Here is a 24,156-nt window from a genome sequence, read left to right on the forward strand (position 1 = left end):
TGAACCAGCCAGCTCACGGGGTCATAAGTATATTTTGTGTTTGGTTGACCAACATACGAGATGGGCAGAAGCCGTACCACTTACTAGTATTACCGCTAAAGCCACTTGTGAAGCGTTACTAGCAATTCGCGACAGTAATATCCCAGAATATTTTTGACTCTTCATGTAAATAATTCATAAGTACCTCTATACTTCATTTTCGGTACGGGTCATGTTTTAGTAAATTTATAATTTCTCACATTTAAATAATTACTAGTCTTTAAATTACACCGTATTTGTGACAGCTCTTTGATACCAAGTAAAGGGGTAGATATTTATTGTTTTATTAATTTTAAACATTACTTGTTTAAAAAACTCAGAATGCAGAATTTTCACAACTTTTTAATGGTCCCATAGTTAATTTTATGAATTTTTAAAAAAACTATAAAGATTTCACTGGTCCGCAAAGTTGTTCATTTGCTGTTACCGGTCCGTGGGTCAAAAGAGTTTGAGAAACACTGATGTAAAGAACGATCAGATGAATTAAGGCAATGAGCACTTCTTAACTATGTTGAAAACTCTGAAATATGATCAAATGCTGTAATTACAAGTTTTAATCATTTCCAGTACTGAGTTCAATGTGAAAATTGTCCGAAACTTAGAATTAAATGAATCGAAACAAAACTATTTAAAAAATACACAACTGTATTCAAAAACGCACACAATACGGGGAGGAGGATCTACATTAAGGGTGCCATTTCTCTCCGAAGGTTCCTTTTTTCCACCCCGGCAGTTTATTTTTTAAAAGGTGCCAGTTTCTCATCCTATTTTGAGGTGCCATTTCGACTCCGTATTTGGTGCCGCTGATGAACAAGCGTTTCTCCCATGAAAGGTGCCGAATTCATCCTGTAGTTTTAACAGTATAGCTCACCAAGTTTTCCGTTTGCATAATTCCACGTCAAAAAATAAATATGCCTTTTAAACTAAATCATTTTACCAAGCTGAAATATTTTCCACTTACAGTGCTGAAATTAGACATTGTACACACAATTTTATTGAACATTAAAGAGCATCCATATTAAACCAATGATTTGCAAATCCATATTTCGTTTGCCGTGTGCATCAAACTGCTGCATCCCTGCTTCACTTTTGATGCCACCGAGCTTCATTAATTTCAACAATTATAAATTAGTTCCTATAAATACGTAACAATTACTTAAAATTTAAAACAACTAAAAAAGCCCGGACCACCTCATAGGTACAGCCCGATCAACCATGTCAGAAAGATGGTGACAGGCTGAAGATTAGAAGGGGCTTTTGGGTCAATATTTTCCCCCCACAAAAATTAAGTTAAAATAATTGAAATAAAATAAATAGGGAAACTTACTGTATGTAGTGATGTATCTTTAATCCAATTTCCCCATAAGACCTGGAGTTGGCACCAATCTCGCAGAGAAGACGTGAAATGCACGTATTTTTATCCATTTGATTTAACACTCCGAACAATTTTTCAGAATAGTTTCGATCCTCTTGTTGGCTTCGTGACCCATTTTTTGGAAAGTCTCCTCGTCGCTTTTGTAGAGACGCTGCTCGAGCCTTTATTTCTACGAGTTCTTGATCATTCATTAATGCCTTCCTAACGTCAGTACCTTGGTCACTTGCTTGCCGAAGGCCGCTTATGTCATAAAGCGAATCTGCATTTTGCCGAATTTTGGAGCTTAGACCTGTGTTTATCAGATAGTTTCGAACCAGGGGGCTTGATGCAATATAACCAGCAGTGGCAATAATTGTGCAATTGACAGCCATAAAGGGAAAAATAATAAACGTTGCTAACAAGAGTCGATTCATCTTCAACTTGAAATCTGAAAGAGGAAAAAGAATAGATGAAGATTATTCTCACAAGTATATTTCTCACAAGTATACAGACTGAAAAACTGAAATAGATTTGCGAGTATTTCATTTGGAACAGAACTTTTGCAATGATTGGCATATGACAGCGTGTGATGACTCAAACTGCTCAGCCCGAGATCCAACCGACTTATCGATTGAAAATTTTCTGACATTTGTGTTATGTTGCAGTAGAAAAACCAGTTTCAATTGTGAACCAACTATAGTCTACAGTGTGACTACAATAACAGAGCAATTGATGAAAATTAAACAACAAAGATCATAATGAACAGAGCTACAATACAAAAACATAATGGATGTGATAAATCCATGGAGTCTTGAGGAGCCTAAAACTTACTAAAAAAACATTGTCTGCGTTTCTTTAAGGGATCTAAAACTTCGTCTCATTCCAAAACACGAAGAAAATTTTGCTTATCAAATGGTAAAAACATGCAAGACTTTATGGTTACATATTTTTTGTAGAAAGTTGAATGCAATATCGAAATTTGTAATAAGCTATTGGACGAAATATAAAATTTCAATCTTAATATAAACGTTAACGGCAGCTATGGATTTTTTGAAAAGAAGTCTCATTTCTGCAAAAGCTGAACTATATCCTGAATTCTTAATGAGTTCATATTTGCATGAAAAATATAATGTTCACTCAAAAAATATTACACATTTCAGTTAAATTCAGTGATACCACATTTCTGCACTTTTTGAAGTTCTACTTGCAAATTTATGTTATTTCCATTTCTCAAATGAATCTCATTCACTAGTTTTCAAAATATTCGAAGGCAAAGGTATAAATGATTTTTTTTTTCAATTTTAAACCGCACAATTCTATGAAATCAAAATTTTGAAAAAAAATAGAACCGACTTCAAAATTGCTCTAAAAAGTGAAAAATAATTTTATTCTTTAAACACAATCGATAATACTTTTAAACATAATTTTTGAAGTTGGCGCAAAAACGATCGATAAAATCATTCACAGCCATAACTCAACTACAAGTATAAATTTAACCACGTCCAGTTTCTTCAATACCACATGCATTACGCATTGATGACAGCATATTTGAGTAACGATATAAATGTTTCGTTCCTAAGTTTGGATGATTTTTTGATAAAAATATGAACGAAGCATGGTTACAATGGATTTAACTTTTTGTTTTTGCGCCAACTTCAAAAATTATGTTTAAAAGTATTATCGATTGTGTTTAAAGAATAAAATTATTTCACTTTTTAGAGCAATTTTGAAGTCGGTTCTATTTTTTTTCAAAATTTTTTTATTTCATTCTTTTTAGTGTAAATGTAGATATTTCAGTAAAAGTAAGAAGTTACCTAGTAAAACGTACGGCTCTATATCACTGTATTGCTTTAGAAAAGCCTTTATTCAAAATTATCATTACAATTACTATTAATGTTACCGTTATATGGCACCAAACTTTTATAACAATGAGTTTCATATTGCCGCGTAGATGAAGATAGCGAAGACAATGTGAAAGCCAAATGAAGTGAATGCTCGTTAGTCTCAACTCGAGATCTTTATTCAGAACCACGAATGAACGTTACATGTACTTATATACAACTTGAGAAAGTGCTGGAACTTTCCAGACTTGGAAAGATACAGAAATTAATAGAAGATTCGAGAAAATACGGGAAACAGTAGAAACGAAATTTTAGTAAAATTCACTTTGTCCTAGTCAGGATTTGAACTCGGGTCGCTCGTGTGGGAGGCGAGAATTCTACCACTGAGCCACCGTTATCCACGGATGAAAAGTGCGAACTTCGCTACAAAATCATTTAATAGGGAAATTGCCTAAAATTTACTGTTTTTTGCTCATAACTTTTTTTCTAAAGAACAAATATGGTCAAACAAAGTAATGGGACCTAAGTTGAGCCATCCCCTATCCATTAAAGAAAGAATCATCAAAATCGGTTCACTAGGTGAGACGCTATGAGTGGACAAACAAAAAAAAAACATACATACGGTATGAATTGATAACCGCCTCCTTTTTGAAGTCGGTTAAAAATATGAAAATCCTCAATTACAGTCTAGGCGTTACAGTTACTGTGATTGACTTACAGCAACCTAAGAAGAAGACTTCAAGGTTAGATTTAAAAAACCTCATCGAACCAGACAAAACCAAATCAGGTTCTACAGCAGTGGGTTCCTAGTTTGTGTAGCATACACAGAAAATATTAAGCAATAAATATAAATTTGGCAGTTCCATTCTGAAAAAACAAAGATTCTTGCAAAGAATATCAGTTCAACTTTTCCGGAAGACACTATAGCTGCAGAAGGCGCGAAATTTTGCAGCGAAAAGTTTAATAATCAACTTAATTTAAACTTTATTGAAAGTTTAAAATACTTAAAACGAACGAATTTTATTTTTAAATCAATACATCTTTGAAAGCTTTACGGTTTTACATTCATACAATAATACAGCTTCAAGGCACTTTAAAATTTTGATTGGGGTAAGTGGGTCATCCCCAAAACTGAAAGGTGTATGGTTTTTTTCTACGGTTTTCCGTTGATCATGTCGCCTTTCATCACAACAGTAATTGGTTTTGCAAATACTGGAACTTCATGTACCTCTTTTCCCGGTCACAGAACTTATGCCAACATTTTTTACGAACATTTTTTCAAAGTTAAAGCAAGTTTTCAATGAAGTTTCCCAGGTTATATTTTATTACATTTTTAATGTTCATTAAACTTCTATGTATAGTTTAGCCGAACGTGCATACTGCAATAGCAATTTTTGCACGAAGTATTGATAAGTGTCCAGGCCCTTCATTTAAGGGGGGGGGGCTAAGTACCTCCCCCTAGTTTTGAAAAACTAAGATTTTTACACACAAGTGGGCGTGATTTGTTTTCCGATACAATATTTGCATTTACTATACATCCTTCCACCCCGGCAATTTGTTTATGATTTGCTAAAAATATTGCGATTTAGTCCTTAATGATTTTATTCAAACAATAACTAATATTGTGAATATGAAGGCCCGATTTCTTTTTTTTTCTTAATGAATAGCTAAAATGTTTTGGTCTAGTAAATTGTTTTTATTTGACAAATAACAAATACCAATAATCTAAGCCCAATGATTTGTTATTTAATAAAATAACTGAAATATTGTTTCAGTCTGAGCCGAAAAAGTTTTGATTTCGACTTCTGCTTTGATGATGCGGAATAAGGTTCATTTAAAAAAATTTAACACTTCACCTAAAGAGAACATTTGTTCATTCACTTCAAGTATCACTTATTGAAGAAAAAACTCCACTAAACCTGCGTTTTTGCTTTCAGTATCTATAAGTCTTCTTACATTCATGAAGCTGGGTTACGTCAACGTAAGTGTTGCATCAACTCTCCCTAGGTCTGAGACATTTGACCCGTATGCAGACTTCAAGAATACTTTTTTTACGATTTCTACTTAGACTAATGTTATTTTTAGCCATAATGTGCAAAATGGCTATTTTGCACATTGCAGTGTTGCCAACTGCTCCGCAAAAATAGCGAAACTCCGCAGCTCCGCGAAAAAATTATCTTGCTCCGTATTTACCGGCCGAGCATGACATAGTGTTTAAAGCTGTTTATTTTTATGCTAGTGCTTAAAATGGTAATCTAAACTGAAAAACAATTTTAGATAAGTGGTTTTTACTTTTTTTTATTGAATGTTATGTAAAATACCGAGCTGCTCCTCAAAACTTCAAAATGCTCCTCAAATTGTTTCCCCACTGTTGGCAACCCTGACATTATGGCTGACTATTTATACATATTTTTTAATTTAATTCTAACTATTCTACAAAAATTGAAAAAACAAAAATTAGGTCAAGTCTCCCGTTTCCCCAACTCATGTTGTAATATTTTGATTTAAGTCGGAAAATTATTTGTTAAATGATAAAGTGCTCATTAAACATTTGAAATATTAAATAAGACCTACTAATATTCATTGTAGTACTTACTTCTTGAATTATTTGTATTTTAGATGCTTTGTACTGTTAGTCAAGTGCATGCGGATCAAAGTGAATGGGACAAAGTCAAATAGTTCATTTCATTTACTTATTCAATCTTATCAAATCACTTATGTACTCTTATTTCATTTATATACCCTCATTTATCGATTCCCTTATTCATTATTTCCTCATTCATTCACCACTTTATCCGCCATCTTTTATTATTTATTAACTTATTTATTATTCATTCATTCACCGGCTCAAAAATACCTTTAATAAGAAAATATTTCATTACAAAAAAATTTTATTTCACTTTGCCCAATGAAAAATATTGAAAAATTTCAACCTTCTTTAGAGGTACAAAATTACTGCCAAAAATAAAAATGTTTTAATACAAGTTTTATTATTCAACATGTTTTGTTTATGCATTGTTTTCAAAACAAATTTTCAACTTGTTCATGTTAAAGCTATCTTAACGATTTGACTTTACCCCACATTCCCCTACTAATCAACTACAACGACGATGTACTACTTTCGATCTACTTTATCTTGCAGGGCACTAAAAATATGTATTAAAAGCATTAAAATGCTAAAATTGTTTAAAAACAGCAGAAACTTGTTTCGAGGTTACAAGAAACTATTTTCAATGCAAAAAAAAAGTTAATGAATGAAAAAGACATCCAAGGAAAGCCATACTTTTGTCCGATTTATATTTTTTCCTTTGAAAAGGTTGTTCCTTGTAACCCCGAAATTAGTGTTCGCAACTCTTAACGTTATTTGTGCAATTTGAACGTGTTTTTATGTTCATTTATTGCACTAACGTAAATATTTTACTTGAACATTCATCCTAGTAAAAATTACGAGTTTTTGAAGAAACTACATTATACGGACGCAGCCACACAGTAACTGCTTAAAGAGCTATCATTTACGTAATTTCGATACTATGTGATTAAATTTTTTGGGTTGTCGAAAGTTCACACATTCTCAACTTCGTAATTTCAAAAATTAAAATGTTTCTCGGATCTCTCACGGGAATTCCTTGAAATTAATAGTTCTGGATATTAAATTCAAGGGCTTTTAGTTTTAGACGGGTCTTTATTGAAATATGGGAATATATCAGAAGGATGACGAAAAAGTAACACCCGAGCACAAATATGGGTATATATATATATCAGAAGGAGAAATGAAAATTAATACTTGAGCTCAAATATAGGTAATACAGACAATACCCTTTTAATAAATTACCAAAATGTTCAAAATCAGATGCATAGTTAACATTTTGAAAATTTGAAGTGAAAAAATACATCAGTTAAAAAATACAAAATTTAACTCTTTATTCGGACTCTAGATACCCTTACTCATGTTTAGGGAAATCTCTTCGAAAAACCCAAAACAAAAAGTTTGACATTAGTACGACCAAAATTCAGAGATATGAAACCCAGCGTTTTGTGACTTACACCATTTTATACTTTCCGCCATAACACTTTTTGGGGTAAATATAACTATGTTTTTACAAATACAGTAAAACCTCTTATGCGGCCAATTTTTAATTCCCCAGTTCCAATGCAAATAACATTAAATCCCTGTCCTGCGGACACCTCTATTGCGGACAAAAAATTTGTCCGGTTAGTGTCCGCATTAGAGGGATTTTACTGAAGTATGTTTTTTCAAATTTCACGACATTTTGTAGTGTGCTTTTGCCACGCCATAAAATTTGCATTTATTTTTGAACAATGAAAAATCTTTTGGATGATCTCTTAAAACTTCGAACTGTAATATCTCCTTTAATTTCTTAATTCAAAATGTCACAATGACGATGTTTTGTAACTATTTTCGTTTTTCCCTCGAAAGTAAGAGTTTGGATGTGGATGTCTTCTAAAACAGGGATTCTCAACCGCTGGTTCAGAGGATCGGCAACGGTCTGCGAAAAATGGGACCGATCCTGGGAGATTTTTACGTGGCAGTGTTGAAAATATTATTAAGGTACATCATATTTTGTATGATAATTTAACGTTAGTTATAAGATTACTTTTTAAAATTATCTGTTTTTCTTCTCAAAGGTTTATTTACTATTATGTATAATAATCTCAATAATTATGGAAGAGTCCGAAAAATAGGACTGCGGGATGAGTGAGACAGCTGCATTCATAAGCTGGAATAAAGCGTGAAAATTATTTCGATCTTGTCCAGTAGTGGCAGATTAGTCTAAAACTGCTACAACTATCGGACCCAAGCAAGGAATTTATTTCTCACATTTCATTTCGGCTTTTATAAGCCGAAATCCAGCAGCAGTCACATTCCTCTTGCTTTCTTTGAGGGGGGGGGGGTAACTTTTTTTAACAGCCATACGCTTCAAATGCAAGTTGTTATACATGGATATAGAAAATATAGAAGCCTAGACATTTATTTGCACTATAAAAATTGTAGGTTTTGAGTCACGCCCAGGTATGCATACCCGAGCACCATAATCCTTGGGGGGGGGGGGCACCAAAATAATGCAAGTTTATTTTTAGAACAGCTCCCACAACATTTTCGAAGTACATTTCACTTGGATTACTGTGCAATGAAAATTTGATTCTTTTCTAGGAAACAGAAATTATGCGATTATACATTTTTTTAGGGGGGAGGCAGGGCGTACACGGGGGGGGGGAGAGACCTGTTGGTCCACGCCCGTGCCTGAAGGAGGCCCGAGATTAAAATGATGGGCGAAATTTATGTAGGAACGTAGGGGTAAATATGGAAAGGGGCCGTAAAAGTTTGCGACGAGCTCCAAAATTTCTGTGCACGGCTCCGCTTACCACACGGTGTCGTATGTCCCGGAATTTAGGACCCAACTCCTATGTTTCAACACTTAATTTATAAATCTGCATCTGGAGCCAAATATTTTAGGGATCCCTGCGTCTGCGATCTCCAATGTGACTGTTTTTAATTGATTGAATCAAATCTATATTTTTCAACAGTAAAACATAATTAGCTACAATAAATATCTAAAAAAATGAAATAGTGTCAAAAGATTTTAAAACTGGAAGTTAATGAGGGTTTATAGCAGTCTTTTAGACAAACGTGAACACAATATTTAGCATTTCCAAAAACTTTCGAATTCCGCAGCATTATATACAGAGCAACAAGAAATCTTATCACATCTAAGAAGGGGGGGGGGGGTGTAAATTTGAAACATTTGTTTAAAATAACATAAGTCGCCTAGATTTTAAATACGTTCTATCCATAGGATGCATTAATATCCGTTACGTACCTGGTTAAGTAGACATTTAAGATTAACTCTAAATTAAAATATATATAGATCCGTTTAAGAATTTTTCGATTTTGGTCAAAACCAGCGCAATCATTTTCATTTATTTCTGGGGAAAGAGAGTTTTCAAAGAGTATATACTCTGCATATATTGAAAAACAAGAAAACTCATGCTCACTTGTATGTAAATGCATTGCTTTCCCTAACTCGGGTGGTATTGTCCCCTTCCGACCCTGACCCCCTAAATGGGCTTTCTCAAAACAGTCAGATAGAAGTTTCACAGCTTTTGTAGAATAAAATAAATGAAAAACAAAGTTTTAATACAAATTATTCTTACCCTTTAACACATTCCTCCTCCCCTAGAAATAACCTATTTGTTAATCTTAATCACTTTTTGCGTATATTCCTTTTATTCTACCTTCACATTAAATTTCCCTGCAACGTAGCAATCTCAAGTAGGATACGCATTCACTTAACCAGATAATGTAGTTCTGACAAGTTGAACCAAGGACTTGACAACGTTCACTTTTGAGGAGTTGAGTGGGGGGGGGGGGAGGGAAGTTATTGGCGCTGTTTCGAGTTTTAATATCTTCACGAAACTACTATAAAAATAACTCAAATGAATTACCTTATCTATTACCCCCAAAAGAAATAACCAGTCAAGGTCATGAACCAACTTATCAGAGTAACACTTAGTGAGCGTAACTTCCGTAAGCAGCATGTAGAAATGCAGACATTAGGAAATAATTCTAGCTGTTTCTTATGGGTCACAAATTAGCAAAGATTTTCTGAAAGCCTAGCATTGATCGAAATCAAAGAGATTTCACTTTTTTTTGGTAATTTTTTTTCCCCAATTCTTTTGTGAGAATAATTTAAGTTCCCCAGAAAGCTTAAAAAGCTAGAGATTAATTTCCCCCTTCTCGCACTTTTTAAAAAACGACATTTTAATCTAAATACGCCCATCTTTCAAAAGGAATTTCTACTCCTAGCCGTCTAGTATTTCTGACAAAACTGAAAACTACTACCAACCCTTTCATGGGCCTTAAGGTTATTTCCCATATGAGCCCAAGAAAGGGTTAAATGAAGTTTTCAGAAATACCTTTAGCGATTCGGTTAAGTTTTACGAGAAATGCTATTTTCATTTCTTTCATTTGAATGTGACGGAAACATTGTGGCGCACAGGGAGTTTTGAGGTACAAGCAATCAGCGTAAAAACATGTCGATGCAACTTATTTTGTAATTTTAGTGCGCCTCCTCTCACATTCAATTTCAGAACGTTAAATTTTTAAACATGCTTGTTTTCACTATTTTCATAGACTTCAATGAATCCACCATCAACAAAAGCTTCGAATTTGTTGCGAAACGTGTTAGTAATCCTTCAGGTATGAATTATTCTCGACATATTCGCTTTTTTTTTTTTGTAAGAGCTTGTATGAGTTCGAAGTCATTACCTGACGTAAAAACTCAGGCCAATAGCAATTAATGCAAATTCCAATTCGCCCATGAAAAAGTTTCCAATATCATTAATTATTACAAACAAATAACCAAAAATATATTTATCATTTACCTAAATAACAGTCTTGGATTCAAAGATATATCAAACCTCCCACACGTAAGAGCGATGCAGTTTTTCTTTCATCTCATAACAACGCAGACTCGTTCTAACCAACGGCTGAAATCCGTTCGTTCTGCAGGCAGATCTGACCATGTAAAAGATTAAAAGTAACGTGCATTTTGTCGTTGCCATCTCATTTTTTAAAACGTATTCTTTGTATTTTGCTTTTTTGAGTAAATACATAAAAATATTAATTTTCCATTTCATTTAAGAACACGCATCAAACTGATCAGATACTTAGAATTCCGACCTTTTTTTTTTTACCTTTCCGAGGGCATCTCCATATCTTAACGGATAAGATTGTTCAATACGATCAGGCCTCTTGGGACCTAATGGCGGAAAGCGTTTGCTGTGAGAGCTGCCTCGGCGCAATAAACTACGTCGGGGGTTCGATTCCTACCGTTCTGGTTCTGTATATTCCTGTGTATTTGTTTGAAGACTTCTTTTTGAGGGACGCTTTGTTCGCAGTCCTCAGCTAAATGCGCTTCTTGAATAAAATAGAACAGAATAGAACTAAATAAGAGAAAGCTTTTTTGAATGTACAAAATATAACACCAGAGGCAATGAAAACTGCTATTTATCTCAATTCTTCGCACTTTTGAGTTCCGATAGGCTGAACTTCAATGGATCAGTTGCTCCACGTTTTCCTTTACTTTTAAGCTTTAAGATTTTACTTACATCATAGATTATTTTTTATTTATTTGTACAGAAACTAATCAGCTTCACTTTCATAGAGGATCGCGTACTAAGCACCATCGCCTTTGGATAAGCGCAGTAAAGATTTACAACACAAAGAGAAGGATATGCTACCCAGCACACATATGCACTGGTGGGAATCGAACCACCGACCACCGTATTACGAAACGAAGCTTCTAACACAGCTTCCCGAGGTCTCTCAAATCATCCCTTATCAATCAATTAATTATTTTATTTTTTATTTGTGCCGAAGCTAAAGAGCTTCTCATACATAGAGGACTGCTTACAAAGCGCCTTGCCACCGGACACACGCAGGAGGAAAGATTTAGAACACAAGAGAAGAAAATAACACCCAGGCCACAGGCAGGAATCGAACCTACGACTTCTGGTTTAGAAGACAAAGCTTCTACCACAGAACCACTGAGGATCACTATCATCCCTTAATTTGCATGGGGTTTCAGTGACTGAGAGGTCAATAGCACCTGCTCCTACAGCTGTTTGTGCAGAATATCGGTGAGGGACTTGAATTCCCCCCACCGCGTTCAGCGTTACATTCCTTTCCTTTATGCTGATCTTTCCAGTGTTGTTAACGCACACGAGGTGCTAAGTTCGCAGTCCTCAGATATTTGTGAAGCTGGTTCACTTCTTGAACAGAATTAGAATTATTTTGCACATTTCTAAGACAACGATCTTCAAGTTCAAATAAAAGGTTTTTCCTTGTGTAAATAATTGAACTATATGTGGCAGTTACAACGATTGAAAATCCCCCCCCCCCTGAAGAAAAAATATTTTCATTGAAATATACACCCCAGTTGGCTATCGATCATCTGAAAGCGCGCATATATTCCTACCAAAAATCACGACTTTTTATAAAAAAATGCATTTACTGAGACTCTAAATTCGGTGCAGAACAATTTAGTTTTTGAGCGATTTTATAAATTATTTCACTCATTTATTCAGTAGCGTTGTGTGAGCCAAGTGCATTCTTTTTTTAAATTTCGTTAAAATGGTCAGTTTTATTGCAATAAATGAACTTTAAAACTTCCTATCATTCTGCCACAATCATTCTGTCCTCACAACACATAAACTTGTATTATTTAACATAAAGCATGAAAAATTATTCAAATTAAGTTCCTTATTGTTACTGCTTTCGGGTCCTGCATCTCTTATCTTAAAAGTATTCACCAATTAAAAAATTGAATTAATACATAATTAGTAATGAGAAGTCGAAAAAGTTCGTTTAAAGAAGTCACGAAGTAAAAAGTAGCATAAACATGAGAGGGGGGGGGAGGAAGTAATATTTTTTCTTCTTCTGTTTTTCATACATAGTTAGCATAAAAGAATATCCCGATTTTAAAAATTTGTATTTCATAAACTATTACACTCAGCACTATAAATAATACAGAAAAATGAAGACAATTTTCTTTTCACTCACAAATGTTCGATGTATGCCCCTTTCGTAACGCGACACCCATCTAGCATACATTTTGAAGTGCTTCACTGTCAATTTTTCGCAATGCTGCACATATGAGCCTTCAGTTCTAGCCAGGGCCGATCCTAACAGGTGTGCAGAGTGTGCACCGCACAAGGGCGGCCGAAGCAAGGGGCGGCCGCAGACCGCATCACGTAGTTCTTATAATCAAGAAAAATTCTTCAAAAATTTCTCACAAGATAACTTATAATAAGTGAAATAAATATGCTGAATTTTAAATGTTCAATTATCAAAGTAAGTGTCGATTTCCCGACAGCATATAGCACAGTTTAAGAAAAATAAGAATGTTTGGGAACATTGTGTTGGTTCATTGTCCATTAATATCTACTCTTTACACACATGCTTCATTTGGTTGCAAAATTTGTGACAGAACCGGTAATCAGGCATGGATACAGGGGAGGGGAAATGAAGGAAATGGCCTCCTTCTGAAGCATGAAAGGGTGTCTTCTAAAAGGAGCACCGAGGGCGGCCACTAATGTTTACCCTCCAAGCTTTTATAGACCTAAACAATGAAGACATTTTTTACTTATATAAAAAAAAGCTATACTGATTAGATACTCTCATCATAAGCATTTCAAACACCAAAATCTGTGTTCAATAATCGTGGATGCATGGAAAGGAAGTGGAAAATTGCGGCTCCTTTGAGAGTCAAATAAATATGAATGACGAACTAAAATTTTGTAATTTTCCCACTTGGCGGCAATTTTTTCTAATTAAACTCCCAAATGAACTGCTCGGTTTCAGATCAGGTAGGAGGACAGGGCTCTTGCCCTAGGTCAGTAAGTTTAAACGAAGATGCAAAAGGATGCCATGACCTCCTTGACGAGACTAAAGAAGGCTTAAAATTGCGTTTCTAGGACTTGAATTTCGGAACATTTCACTGGTTGAACCACCGATCTTAAGGACCCAATTAAATCTCTGATTCACCCCTTCCACCTTAACTTAAACAAACATAGCCTAAAAATGTTGGCTCCGAAATCTAAAATATGTTTTTAAAGAACAGCCTTTCCTAATGTCATCAAAAATTGCTTAATGACATTTTTCGGATTTCTTTTTCAAAATTTTTGCGATGGACTTTTTGCAATTACTACCAAAGACAGTCTCAGTTAGCGTCTTTAGAGAAGCCCCTAATACCACACCTCTCAATTAATTTACTGAAAAAACAAACTAAAATTGCGTTTTTCAGACATTAGTCTCAAAAACTTTCGGGAAAGACCCCGGATCCCGCTTTTCTCCAATGCAATCACTATACCTCAAAATTTCGTTTTTAGACGGTTCCGTGGAGCCACAGAACCCTTCCTGCCTAAACTAGCATGAAATTGACTTCAGTTTCTAAAAATAGTTCGTGAGGGCACACTGAACCCCCGCCCGCTCTTAGTCCCATTGTTATCAAACAATGAATAAAATACGTTTTTGCGACTTCAATTTCTAAAAAATTCCGGAGGAGAACTGCTTGGCTTATGTAACTTTTCACCACGCTAGTGCATACCCATCAATCGTTGAGGAGAGGTGGACAAAAGTCTATAGTTGTATTTTTCAGATATTAATATCGAAAAATATACGTAAGATCCACTGAAGCTTCCCAGTATTGTTAACGTCACCAAAGACAGTATAAAATTGCGCTTTTAGAAACATCCGCTTGGAGCCACAAAACCCTTCCTTCTAAAAAAAAAACCTATAATGAATTTTTGTTCTGAAAAATATTTCGGTTCGGAATATTTTCACGTTTCCCCTATCGTTTTCAAATATAGCCCAAAATGGGTTTTTTTAAACAATAGTGCCGAGAAATTACTGGAGGAAAGCCGCCAGATCCCCTACCATCACCAAAGACAGCCTAAATTTGCGTTTTAAACTTCAATTTCGAAAACCTTCGATGGGAGACGATTGAATCTCCCTTCCTCTCAACGTCAACAAAGGTAACCCAAAATTGCGTGTTTAAACTTCAGTTTCGGAAAATTTTCGGGAAGAGCGCCGATCTTTCCTACGCTACGGTCACAAAAAATAGCTTCAAACTGATTTCAATTTGAAAAGAATTTTAGGAAAGAACATCAACATTACTATCTCCTGAAGTCTCGAAAAAGTTCCTAAAATTGCGATATTTGACATCAATTTCGAAAATTTCTCCATGCACCTTGAGTATACCCGACTATTTTGTCCTTGGAACCGAACACAACCAAAGATAACCTAAAACTATTTTTCATACACAAATTTCAATAATTTTCTCGGAGTAACTCCCCCTCCCCTGATCCCCCCCCCCCCGCTTCCCCCTCCTCCGTCTTTCCTCTGATGTCACCGACGACAGACTATAAAATGCGTTTTTAAGACTAGTAAATTTTGGTATCTATTACTTTCTTCAAAGATATAAATTGTACCTAAGGAGTTTCTTACTATAAAACTTTTATTCCTTTTTATAAGTTTATCATTCTTCTGTTTTTTTTTTCCTTTCTTTTTTAAATTGGAACTTGGTATAGAAATTTGAAGAAAGATTTATATGGACGTTAAAGATGAGTCAAAATATGCAAATTACTCTTGAGGGGCGGCACATTAGGTCTTTGCACACGGGCGGCCAACACCCAAGGATCGGCCCTGGTTCTAGCAATGTTGGAGGTAATGGCTGGCAAACGCATAAAGGCTAAATCGTCTACACCTGCACTACCAATCCAGCGTTGCGGAACGTCCAGGTCTGATTACTGAATAGACCATCTAGGTCATGGCTTAGCCCCCCCCCCCCACTCTTTAGGTGCCCACAAATGGCTAAAATTGTTTTTATGCAATGGCTAAAATTGTATGGTTTAACTACTTAGGGGCCTCTAAAAAAGCGTTTGGCCTAGTTCCCCTGATACATTTTTTGGGCCCTGGGAACGTCAGTGATGCAGCGGGGAGGGGGGAACCCCCCTCCAGATGTCTTGGTTTTAACATCGTTGCTAATTCTAATACGATAGTCAATACACGTGTAAGGACTGTTGTGACCAAAAAACCCATGGCTGCGTTAGTACAGAACGTACACGTTTAATAGTTACGTAAGTTCAAAAAAACTTGGACAGTTTATCTTCATTTTTATGTATCATTTATAGTGTTAAGTGTAATAGTTTATGAAATATAAATTTTTAAAACCGGGTTATTCTTTTATGCCAACCCTGTACTGTAATTGCTAGCGATGATGTGCAGAGAAAAAAAATGTCAATTTTAATGAAAATAATTTCACTGTTATGATTTAAACTTCTTTTAAAAATCAAAGCTGTTATTCCGCGCGCACAGTCCTGAACTAAAAAGCATTATTTTCCTTGTTATAATCAACATAGCAGGCTATATCGCCATAAAATAAAATAGTTCTTAAAAGAAGAAACAAACGAAGAATTTAAAAGGCTATTGTAAAAGTCGTACAACTTTTTTTCTTATTGGGATAAAAGCTTGAATCATCAACCGTAGGTTGGCTCTGTGGTTAAAAAAAAAAAAATCTTTTTGCATTTTCCAATAGTGTCGAAAAAAAAAAAAAAAAAAAACTGTGGGATAATTTTTGCACTTTTTATTGATGATTTTAATAAGAAAATTTGCGACTGGAAAATCGAGTTCGTGCATAACTCCTAAAACGTGGACAATTCTCGCCGTAATATAGTCATAGAATTGAAAAAAATTGCATTGAACGCAAAAAGATCTGATACAGTAAAACCTGTAAAGTTGACCACCCTTGTAAGTTGACCACCTGTCTATGTTGACCGCTTTTGTCAGGAACGGAATTAGTCCTATCTCATATAATAAAGGAAAACCTCTGTAACTTGACCATCTCTCTATCTTGACCACCTGTCTATCTTGACCACTAATGTTCGCCACATTTGGTTAGAAGTATTGTAAAAAACCCTTTGTAAGTTGACCACTTGGTTTATTATTATTTTTTTTTTAACTTTCTTCAACAAATTATCTTATTTTATTATTTATTTATTTTTATTATTATTATTATTATTTTTCATAGCTCTCTAAGAATGATTTTAATGCTTTGATGACGGAACAGCATTGTAATAACTTAACAGCAGCATTAAGAGTAACGCTGCTCTTTATTCTCCAAACTTGTTTTTCATTTGTTGTTCTATTGAGATAGCTTTTTGTACTCTGTTCAATGAAAATAGGTGTCAGTAGTAAAGTTCAAAGTCTTTTCTTTCAGTTGCAATTGTTGTGACAACACAGGAACTGTGCTAAAAAGAGAAGGTCCAGATCTATACATTTTGATTCCCCTGCAACAAAATATGTAGGGCCCATACCTACAGGCCAGCAGTGTCTCTTAGTATAGTGAAGAAGTCTTAGTACTAGTTTTTTTTTTTTTTCTATTTTTTTCTTCAATTTCTAGGGCCGTTAGCCCCTTTAAGGACGCGGGCCTCTCGCACTGCGGGTACGCAGATCTGGGCTTGCTAATGAGTAAAGTTACATGTCTCTGGTGCAAGGGATTAAGAGATAGGATATTTTGATTTTGCCTTTATGAACTGAGAGAGTCGAGCTTGTTGCTCTTTGTGCTATAAGTTTTACATAAAAAAGGCTTCAAAAAGAAAATTAGCTGAACTTGAGATTAATAAAAAGTATGAAATATTAAAATTAAGTGAAAATGGAAAAAGCCAGAGAATATTAGCTGGCATATAAGGAATTTCTAAAACTAAAGTGTCTAATATAGTTAAAAACAAGGAAAAACTAACAAAATTATTTGAATAGTATTTTTAATTATTGTTTTACTTTCAATAATATTAAACAATGAAAATGAGTTGAACAGAAAGAGTAAGGGTGAATTCCTCAAAAAATGAATACATAGTGCAAGAAATGACAAAAAATAAAAAAAAAGTATTACCGTCCTTTATAAGTTGACCACCTGTCTAAGTTGACCGCCAAAGTACTGCACCGCGAGTGGTCAACTTACACAGGTTTCACTATACCAATAACTCGAGCTACTGATCATTTGAAAGTTTTAGCCAGTCCCTTGAAACTTCGAGTTATCGGGAGTTGTATAAGATTCAATGGATAATTCTCTAAATATCACCAAACTGAAACCAGGTTCAAAAATTAATTTTCTTCGCCAAATGTCACCAACTTGGCAACAAAACTTGGTGATACATCGGCAAGCCCGTGTCCAGATTTTCATAAAGGGTTTTAACCTTACCTGTGTGTGGGGGGAGGGGGGTCAACCTCTCACAAACATTACTTTTACGACAAATTTCCGATCCCAGTATGGCATTTAAGCTTCTAAAAAGACTGCCCCCCCCCCGCCTAGAAGAATATTCCTGGCTGCAGCACAAGTGACCAAAGTATTCTTTCACTTGACAAGTTCACTTTAATCAAACCTTGTTTGTTTCTTTTTAATCAAATCTGTTTACTGTTCGGTACATTGAAATAAGTACTATTGAAAACTCTCTACAAATTATTCTATAATGTAAAATGTGCATCAGGTTTCATGTTCTGAAATAATGCTTAATAAACTAAACAAGAAAGAGCTTATGGCAGATGCAAATTGCATCACCAAACACAATCATTAATGTATCTTCATAGCTGCAACGTATGCCAAATTCATTATAACTTCCTTATAATAAGCAGTATTAACGTTTTCCCTTGGTAGATCATCCAGCGGTTCTTCCACCATATTTTTTCCAAAATATTATTTCAGTTTTCAAAGCTCTAACATTGCATAAAAACTTCAGAGAAAAAGGTTATAAAAAAAATAAAAACGTTGCACGCAAACATTTACATTAAAGTTAATTTACGTCAAAAAAAAAAAAATACATTTTCTTCATCTGACTTATTATTTTTTCCACAATAAGAGGGATTTAACCCCTAAAACCCTCCTCTTGGACACGGCCCTGTACATCGGCAAATTATAACTTTATTTGAGGTCTGCATTCAATTAACATTGATTTTCCCCCAAAAGATGTAAGAGATCCAATTTAGAACATCCGACTTCCAAAGTTGCACAACTAGACCCCACTCGGAGTCTTAGGGGAAATTTTCAACATTCTACGGCATACCGTTTTTGAGTTATGCGAGATACAGACGTTAAGAGCAAACTCGGAGATCGTCGAAATTAAAATTTCAGACTTCCACACGTTCTTAGGTACATATGCCCACGAATCGTTATTTTTCGTCTTTTTCTGCGTCGAACATGCTGCCATCTGGCAAGTCAATTCGAGATTTTTATTAGTCGTTACAAAGTTAATGCAACAAATGTGACATAAAATATAGTCATAAAAGAGCATTTTTAGAACCCGAAAGAGATGTAATAGATGAAATAGAGTTTGTAATCCAAATTTCTTTCTTTACAGCGGGGGGGGGGGGGGGAATTAACGATATTGAAAAGTAATGAAAATGGAAAATGAAAATGAATGGAAATTTTTGCCCTTTTCATTTTTGCCTTTTCACTTACTTTTATAATTTGAAAAATAAATGGCACACAAAGAAAATACGTGCACACATTAAAATGAAACAATCATATTTTAGATTGTTCATAAGCTAGAGTTGAAACAATGACACTGCGATAAAAAATTTCAAACGTTGTAAAATAATCAACAAAAATCCATAACACAACGAGAGTTTATTTCATGTTGATTCAAAATTTTCTCATTACACTATTAAAAAACTAGTATTAATAACACAGGACTATAAGGAAAATACGACAAAAAATATAAATGAATAAATAAGTTTTGCTAAAAAGCATAACTTTTAGAAATAAAAAACATCATAAAAAATAAAAAGTTTGATATTTTTTCCTGAAAGTAAAAATGAAAATGAATAAATAAATAAATATAAAAAGGCAGAAATTTGCTAAAACTCGTAGGGACGAGTTTCGGGGTTACAATTAACACAGGGGGATAATGGTTCAGCCCTGCCACCGCTTTTATCTATAGTTCAACCATGGCTATCTGCGATCCCCTTGCGAAGGGAGCAGGATCGTAGATAGCCATGGTTCCGTGTCTACCATCTTTCGCCCCAATCCCCAAGGGGATGGAGATGATGCATGGGAATCTCCCAGTGGGAGGTGTGGGGTACGTCAATTCAAACTGGTTGTAGGGATTTTGGTTTAGGGGACAATCGGTGTAGGGAAATTCTATGCGGGTTATTTTTCCCGGTTCCGAGCACGTGTGTATTTTCACTCGGACTTTTTCCTTTTTTTCCAAAATCGTTGTTCAGTCCAAAAATGAACAGCATTAAATTCATCGATTTCATTCAACTGTTAATCCTATTGCATGTAGGTGCTCCTGTCATTCAATCGGGAATGGTTTCCCCGATGAATGCAATGGGGGGGGGGGAGTAATTAGGCTGAATTCTATAAGTCACCAAAACACAAAATTCTGTTTTTTTTTCTGTCGTTTCGGGTTTAAACTAAATTTGCTCGATTTTGCTTGGTTCCTGATAATGTTGTACATAGTGTTTGTTTTTATGTGAGTAGCTAGTATCCTGAATCATAAAAGAGTAAATAAAAAGCGATGAGAAATAACTATTACAAATGACACCGAGAATAAAATGATTGATAATAAACTATGATATTTTTTCTTTTATTTGAGTGGTAAATGAAAATTATCAAAACTATATTATGCACTTAAATCGTATCTTTATATATAATTATTAAATAAATATACATCCCTAGTTGGTCATTAAATTAGATGCACACCATTTCAGTATTACATCCTAATACAGTGGAAAATACAAAAAAAAAAAAAAATTAAATTCCACTATAATGTATCATTGATTAACTATGCTTTCTTTCCATTCGTCTTATTAAGTGAGATAAAACTGCTTCAGAAGTGCAATTAGAATTAAAGAGATAAAGTACTTGACACAGTGTCTTCCCTATTACTTAAGATTTCGCATGAAATTGCTTTTTTATGATGTTCTAAAATGAGAAAAAAAAAAAAATTCAGCTGTTCTTTTTTTTTTTTCTCTTAGAGTCTCCTTCATTCCTCTTACGTATGCTTCAAAAATAAAAGTGAATGTAGTGTGCTTTTTAGTGCAATATCAAATTCTCAAAAAATAAATAATTAATTAGACAAATAAGCAACATTAATAGTAATAACAAAGGAACAAAAATGAACAAGAAAATAAAGTTGAAGGATTCAAAAATAAAAATGTTTCAAACTGAACAAGAAAGCGTGCTTCGAAAAACAAATCAGGCTAAATCGGATACGGTCCTGGTCAATCGCAAGCATATAAGTATTTTGTTACTTTTGGTGTAAAGATTTTTCCGAGAAGACAGTACGAAAATCCCCAATAGCAGAAACAGCGCAACGCTGCGACAGCTCTGAACCACCGTCTACAGAATATTTCCTGATTGGGGGAGAAAAAATCTAAGTTTTTTTTTAAAGAAAAACATATTTGATTTAAAGTAATGAATATTGTCCCCATCCCCCTCCAAGATCTGTAAAAAATAAAAATAAAAAAAAGACTGCGGGGGGGGGGGAGGGGGAACTTAAAAATCGAGCAAAAACATGAGAGGCAGTATCAGCGAAAAGAAAAAAAAAAAAAAGTAGCTGTCCGGCTTTAAAAAAAAAGGCCCCATATCTGAAATCGCTTCGAGCCCCGTTAAGTCTGAATTCCGTCCTGATTATAGGAGCTATAGGATAATCTCCTATAGCTATAGGATAGCTATAGGATAATCCCCGTCTCCATGCAGAAGTCCGCTGTTTATTATCATATGAAAACGAGAGCCCCTTGGAAACATTTGGTACGGGCCCCGCGGTGTCTCTAAGAGCGGATTCAGGGGAGGGTCAAAGGGTCAGCGGATCCCTCTGCGACAGGAATTTTATTATAATCTTTATTGAACTTTAAATTTTTAGGTCCAAAACAAAAGTACATGGAATATATGTTAACCTTTTTTTGCTTGGTTCTGTCAGGAATTTCTCCTCAACGCGTCGTAATTCCATTGCTATTTTCAGGTTCTTGCTCATTTTCAAAAGAACAATCATCTCTAATGAACCTAAAGCTTTTTCAGACTACCCTTCCGTCTTAAAACACAGATCATAAGCTTTTTCTAACTATTTTATAGCTGTAATCTCATACATTACAAGCTTGCGATAACATGACCAGACTACTTGCCTAAAGAAATATGACTTTTGATGAAAATTTGAGAGAATATGATCCATGGTGCAGGTTGCGCCACTGAAAAATTCTAGGGGAGGATTGTAATTTGATAGGGTTTTGATCTCATTGGGGGAAGACGGGGGGGGGGGGCTTCGTAGTACATGAGGGGTGCCTCATCCCCAATGGGAGGATGGACGTACCTGCTTAGCTGATACTTTTTTACATTGACGGTATAACGTTGGCCATTGAAACTTGACCCCCCCTTATAAAAATTTCTGGACCCGCCCCTGGCTGTCTTAATCCGGCACTAGATATGGTCATTGCAAAAACAAAGAATTTCTAAAGCCTGTGATAAGGACTTTTCAACCAGTTCTTAAATGGAAAGGGTTTGACAGGTCAATACCGCTCATTTACTTTTAAACTTGTAATTCCAATTTTTTGTGCTCAACAAAAGAATAGAGAAAACAGAAATGGGCGTACTTCAAATGTTAGTTTTCATTGTGCTTTAATCAATGTTATCAAATTTTTGGGATCCTTCCCAGGGGCCAGATCATGACGATTTCAGGCACAGACACTTCCATTACATACTAAACATAATAATCGATTTTTCTACTTCGAAACTAAAGTTATTTCCCTACTCTCAATTGCATTCGAAAGTCTCTGCTTTGCTCTTAAGTGTTCGAGAGCAGATATGTGTTCTGGGCTGAATTTAGATCCATGTTACTTATAAGCTTTTCAGAGACAACCATTATAAATGGTAGGTGAGTCTCTCCTCTCTCTTGGGGCAAGAGACAGTACTAGTAGCCCTGGTAGGTGCTGTTATACAGCATTATTTAGAAAAACTTTTCAATAAAAGCCTACCTAGGACCTTATTTAAACGCGCTTTACTAAAAACTAGAAAATGTCCACTTACATCCCTTTGCTTCTCACTGCCTCATATATCTCTTTACTCTAGCCCCAGATGAAGACAAATATCCTACGAGTGCAATAATAATAAATAAATTTTATGCTTGCTCCAGAGGAGCCTTAATTCAAAATTTTTACTATATGATTACTACACTGCTCGACATTGAAAATGCAACACTAAGAAGGAGTTGTCAGAAAGTGATGAAATTTGGAAAAAAGAGAGAAAGCAAGGAATAATAAATGATCTTAATCTCAAAATGATAGGCAAAATGTAGAGCGAGAACGGCGTTGGCTCAGTAGGATGTAGGACCACCGCGGACAGCGATACACAAAGAAACACGTCTAGGCATAGAGTCAATAAGGGTGCGAATGGTGTCCAGAGGGATGGCTCTCCATTCCCTTTCAACCATTTGCCACAGTTCGTCTTCTGAACGAGGCAGGGACAGAGTCTGCAAACGGCGTCCAATCACATCCCACACATGTTCAATTGGTGGCAGGTCAGGAGAGCATGGTGGCCAGGGAAGCATCTGTGTGCCTTGGACAGTATGATCGAAGATCTTCCGTCGTCATTAAAGGGGACTGGGTGACGTTAAATATGCTCGTGGTCTCAATGTCCTCCAAGTGAAACGATACCTCTGGGGGTGCTAGCACCAGGTAGCTATTAGCTCCTGGTCTAGTTCTAAATTCTCATTAACTGTTCGATCCGGTGATGGTGCTGCCATCTATCGGTATAAAAAATAATGGAGGCAAGGCATTTAGTATGCAGTCCTCGACATAAATACAGTTGTAGTCAGTTGTGACTCGGAATCGAAATCGAAATCGAAGCTGTCAGTTGAACGTATTTCGACATACTGCAACTCATAAGTTCAGATCGTAAATGAATGCGTCTAACGTTCAACTGGTTTTTTTTATACAGTTAGAAGGATGATGCAATCTTACGCAATAGCTTGCATCATGTACCGACGCCAATTCATGTTATATGATGCAAGAACCGTAAAATATTTCATAAGTATGTACTTATAAATTCTAAAAATATTTGGATTTCGCAGGTGATGCAATTTTTTTACCACCACTGTAGTTGCTGAGATATAAGCGAAAGCAGGCCTCAGATATTTCAGTGACAATCAGGCCAAGTATAATAAAAGTGCTTAAAAATGGGGGTTAATTATTCCAATTTTTAATTTAAATGTCGCTCGAACTGGTTACTTGAAATTTGATTATATTGCAAGAAAAATAAGAGTTTTAACGCACTTTTTTGTGTAGTTCCTGAAGATTGTTGAATTCAGCTAGCATGACCAGTTTTAGTTTTTGGTATTGCCCATCACTCAGGG

General features: G+C 35.2%; 1 protein-coding gene across 1 annotated transcript in view; it reads right to left on the reverse strand.

Moving 5' to 3' along the window:
* Positions 1 to 24,156, reverse strand: part of LOC129219108 (uncharacterized) — a 67,495-nt gene that overhangs the window by 19,580 nt on the left and 23,759 nt on the right. Inside the window, exon 2 of the mRNA XM_054853428.1 lies at positions 1,367 to 1,841. Coding sequence (XP_054709403.1) covers positions 1,367 to 1,841 — 475 coding nt within the window. The remainder of the gene's footprint in view (positions 1 to 1,366; positions 1,842 to 24,156) is intronic.

This window comes from Uloborus diversus, chromosome 3 (genome assembly GCF_026930045.1).
Source record: "Uloborus diversus isolate 005 chromosome 3, Udiv.v.3.1, whole genome shotgun sequence".
In the NCBI taxonomy this organism is placed as follows: Eukaryota; Metazoa; Arthropoda; class Arachnida; order Araneae; family Uloboridae; genus Uloborus; species Uloborus diversus.